Consider the following 4772-nt stretch of genomic DNA (forward strand, 5'->3'; position numbering starts at 1 on the left):
ACTTTTCTCATGGGTTAGCTAAGGGATGTGACTGAATCCATAGCCGGGGGCTCAACATAGTCAAGAAGTCCAGCCCAGCTCAGGCATTTCTGTCATCTCCAGGAGATGGGGCTTTCTGGTGCTGGACCCCTGAGCTCTCAGAGCCTTTGGGCTGAGGCTTCTTAGATAAAACCTCTGTTAACACCAGCTGACGCCGTCTTGGGCATGTATCCTGCCTCACAGTGCATAGTGCTTACACTGTGGTCTTCCTCTTTTGCAGAGAAACCTGGTACCTGCCCACCAATCAAAAAGAAGTGTCACTCCTTAAACCCTCCTAACAGTTGTACACAGGACAACGACTGCTCAGAGAACATGAAGTGTTGCTACACAGGCTGTGGGCTGCACTGTGTTGAGCCCTGCAATGGTAAATGCTCCCTTTGATGTTTGTATCTGACTTGTCCAGACTGTGCAGGGAGCTCCCGCCCTCCTGCAGACAGCAGCACAGCCCTGGGTCTTGGGCACAGATATGTTACTGATCTAAGCTGGTATCCAAGCCACACCAGCTGCTTGGGGAAGAAAACTGGGTACTTGGCATCTTCCCAGTTCTCCCACCACTGGTGATACTGGAATACTCAGGACAGGCTGTTGTTCAGGCTGAAGTATCCCCATTCAGCACAGAGATCTGCTCAAGGCCTATACAGAAGCAGGACCGAGTCTATATATCAAGGAATAACATGGGGAATCTGCATGAAGGCCATGGAGTCCAAGAGCAAAGGAAAGAGAATAGAGATTCCAATTTATAATGGATTAGTGGTTCCATTAGATGAAAAGTGTTTGATTCTTATGGGAAATGGGCAGGATTCTGGAAGAGAACTCAGGAGTCCTGATTCTCAGCTCTCACCTTAATCTGAGAGCAGAGCTTCTGAGTACTTTTCTTTTTTTTCCCTAGTGGATCATCCTAGTTCATCAACAGGTCAAGAGTACCCTCAGAAGCCCACAGACTACGGATCCCAGCAGCCTCACAGAACTGAATCACCCCCAAGCCATGCCCTGAAACCACCCCATATCCCTCCAGCTTGAGGTCATAACACTGGGAGCAGGAGAGTGTTTTTCTCATTCTCCACGTATCTCTTGTATCATCATGCGGTATCTTTCTGGAAGAATACTTTTGTCAGTTCAGACTTGCCTAGGCAGCTCAGAGACACCACAGTGAGTGCCATGCTATGTGACCCTGGGCTTTTTATCAGTGATGTTTCTATGAATGACCCAGAGGAGAAAGAGATGGTCCTGGTGTGGATCTCCGTGTACAGAACCATATGATTCTTTCCTGGTGCCCCCGTCAACTCATAGTCAATGGGGTTTCATTAGATCTGTTTAATTGTGTCACAAATAAAGGATTTGCTTTCATGCCTCGGTGTTGTTGATGGGGATTCTCAAACTTACATGGGCATGACCGTACACTCAAGTTTTGAGAGCTTTGGTTTCTAACAAGAAGGGATTTCTGGACTTAGGGCATCTCAGGAGAAAATCTTTGTTGATGGGCAAATCTTACTGTGTGGTCATGTTTTCATATTATTTGCTCCTTCTCTTTGGAGAGATGGTGGTAAGAAATTCCTGAAGAGCCAGGCTGTAAGAACGGACTTCAGCCCTCTGGCAGTGATTCTCATAGCAGCATTGTATCTCATGTCAACATGACGACAAGGGTCAGGATGGCTGATCGCAAAGCGCTCCCTGGCTGGGTTTGGCAAAGTGGTGAATTGCGTTGCTCTGCTTGGTCTTTGCCAGACCTTGGTGTTAATATGAGGCTACAGCCCAGAACCACTTCAAGATATTGTGGGAGTTTTCAGGACAAATAGAAGGTACTATGCAAGGCATTTGCTCAGGTAGAAAACAGACAGCTCTTTGTTTGTTTTCCTGGTTAGTTGGAGTCACCCTAACTTGTAGTAGTTTTCTGATAGTCAAATATTACATGCCCATTTTTCAGGAAAAGAGATTTCCTGGTTTCTTCTGTCAGATAGACATTAAGGTTTTTTTTTAAGAATAGTTGTTGGTGGGCAGAGGATTGCTTTGAGGGGTACTTTGAAGTACCTCATTGAATGAAGCCCCTGTCCAGATGAACTCAAAAGACTAGGGCCTTTCTGGATCTGTCTTCAACCTATGACTTAGTTTGGTGGGACAGCCCGCTGCTGGAACTGCTGAAATAGAAGCAGTGTGTCATTAAAGGCATGCTTTGGAGACAACTTCTGGTATGAACAGTACCAGGAAAGAGCTGGCAGAGGGCAGCAAGGCACCTAGAACCAGACACTCCTGACTGGCTTTTGCATCTTTCCAGGCTATCCATGGTGCATGGACAACACCCTGCAGGAAGCAAGAAAACCAGTTCTGCAGGAATCCAGCACTCAGAATTAAGGCCTTGTTATAAGAGTCATCTTCTAAACTAAACCATGTTATTTTCCATCCTACTGGATTCTGCTGTGGTCATTATGCCAGAATCTCTTCTCAAACCAGTGACAGCCTTACATAGGACTTCACACTTGCTAAGGACAAGCAGGAGAAGGAGGTGGGGGAGGAAACACAACAGAGAGTCCCAAGACACTGAGGGCCAGTGAACCTCCAGCTGGGGTCACCGGCCCAAAACTGCTGTGAGAAGAGGGCCATGTGGCTGTCTCAGGTTGCTGCATCAACCTGAAGGTGAAGTAGTGCAAAGGAGAATACAAATATTGATGCTGTTGAAAGCACCTTCTTCTTGGGTCTTATCTGCCATCTCCTGAATTAGAGATATAATGTCAGGTGGCCCTCAGACCCAGCTCCTGACAAAAAGCCAAAAAGTAAGAGGCTGCTTCCTCCTCATGCGGCTCCTCACTTTCTGGGCTCAGCTGTCACCAGCTCCTGATAGGATGTCTCCTCTGGGAGAGGAAAAGCAGCTAAGAGGGTAAAGGACCTGGTTGAGAAGGAGAGATGAAAAGTGAAGTGGATAGGGTAGGACTCAGAGGCAGCACAGGATTGACTCTATCCATAAATACTTTTGGGTATAAACCCCAAGAGAGATCAAGATGTAGTTCCCCAGAGTAACATGGGGAGCAGTCTGTGGGTTGAGATGGAGCAGAGAAAATGTTGGTGTGAACTTCAGGAGAGTCTCCCTTGTGGAGACTCCTTCACGGATCACATCTGCCTCCCAAGTTGGAGATAAAATTCAGCCATCTGCCACCCCCTGAGCTAGAGATAAAACTGCAGCATGCTCAGCTGCTGGCACTCAAATCCAGCTCCAAAAAGAACAGCTGTGAAGTGCATAGGCATCCTCCATCTCATGGGGCTCCTAGCCCACTAGGCTAAGCTGCCACTGGCATCTGCTAAGATGGCTCACTCAGGTGAGTTCAAAGAAGAACAGTCAAAAATTGATGGGGCTGGTTGTCAAAGATACAAAAGTATGCAGGGGCAGGGTAGGAAATAGCCGGGGCAGGGGTAGATCATCTGCAGATACAGTTGCAGAGCTCAGGGGAGCTGAGGATGTGGCTATTGTGTCACACAGAGAGAGCTCAGCAAGGTGAAATGTGCAGAGGGAACGTCATGGGGAAGTTCAAGAGAACCTTGTTAGCCCTGGATGTACGAGGCTGTCATGATTCTCCCTAGGGAAGGGGAGGGAGCTCTATCCCTTGGGACAATTAAGACAAGACAGGAAGATGCTAGGGGGTGGCCTTTATTTCTCTGACTTTGTGATCAATATGGGGATGGACCCTGATCAGTCAGACTGGAAATAATCTGTTTTGAGTCTTAAACCATTTCTAAAAACCCTCAAGTTGGCTTAAACAAGAATTGCCCCTGGGCCCTTACTCTAGGTGTATGATTTCTGGCCCCACAGCACTTGCTTCAAGAACACCCTAAGAGAGAGGGAGAAAGAGGGAGAGGAAGGAGGAGAGAGAGTGAGCATCCTAATGCATGTGGCAGGGGGTGGCACTGCTTGGACTGCATGCCCTTTGAGCCCAGAGCTGGCATGGTCCTGCAGTACAAGATGTCGTTCATCAGGAACTTACTTTTCCTGCAGCGAGAGCCTGGTCCTGCCCAAAGGTGATGATGAGGGTGTGCTTTGGCCTTCCCTCCGAATGACTGTGACTATGACAGCCAGTGTCCAAGACCTCAGAAGTGCTGCAAGACCTTCTGTGGGAGGAAAATGCATCTCTTGCATCCCAATCTATGAAGGTACCAGGTGTAACACTTCAGACACTCCCTCTTGGGCTCTGCAGTGTGGTCCCTCCTGCTCCAGCAGAGCCAGTGGGGCTACAGGATTAGATGTAGCAATCTGAGATCTCTGCTCTAACCAGAGGCCTCAGCATTCTGCCTTACCAGAAAGGGATTTGGGCACTCAGCCCCTTCCCATCGCATCTAGTAGTCACTACACTGGGATGCGGGGGACAGGCTGGTGCAGAGCCTCAAGCATTCCCATTCCACACTGCCCTGGGGCAGAGATCAGCTCAAGGCTGATCAGGAACCAGCACAAGCTTCCTGGGAGCACCCTGGAGAAACAGGACTGCAGCAGAGCCACAGGCAGGAACTGGGGAGGGAAATACGTCTCCTGCTCAGTGGTGTGGTGCTGCAGGATGGGAAAGCTGGCTCCATGTGGGTACAGGCAGAGGATCAGGAGGCCAGTCTGGGACATGGTCCTGGGAAACTGGTAGGACACAGCTTCTGGGGCCAGGAAGAGGGGCCACACAACACTATGTCTGGGCTTGCTCCATTGCAGCTAGGCTTGCTCCGCTGATACAAGTCCATTGCTACAGCTTCCTCCTGCCCTGTCT

The 4772-nt window shown here is 49.0% G+C and overlaps 1 protein-coding gene across 2 annotated transcripts in view; it reads left to right on the forward strand.

The window, feature by feature from the left end:
• The window catches only part of LOC109292414 (antileukoproteinase-like), an 8400-nt gene extending 7008 nt beyond the window's left edge, over window positions 1-1392 (forward strand). Inside the window, exons 4-5 of one of the 2 annotated variants that reach the window (XM_019509816.1) lie at window positions 260-403; window positions 929-1392. In XM_019509816.1, coding sequence (XP_019365361.1) covers window positions 260-403; window positions 929-1059 — 275 coding nt within the window. In that variant the 3' untranslated portion in view covers window positions 1060-1392. The remainder of the gene's footprint in view (window positions 1-259; window positions 404-928) is intronic. The other variant, XM_019509817.1, reaches the window with a different exon arrangement.
• The last annotated feature ends 3380 nt before the right edge of the window (window positions 1393-4772 follow it).

The sequence above is a fragment of the Gavialis gangeticus genome, unplaced genomic scaffold (assembly GCF_001723915.1).
Source record: "Gavialis gangeticus isolate Ggan-Ray unplaced genomic scaffold, GavGan_comp1, whole genome shotgun sequence".
Classification (NCBI taxonomy): Eukaryota; Metazoa; Chordata; order Crocodylia; family Gavialidae; genus Gavialis; species Gavialis gangeticus.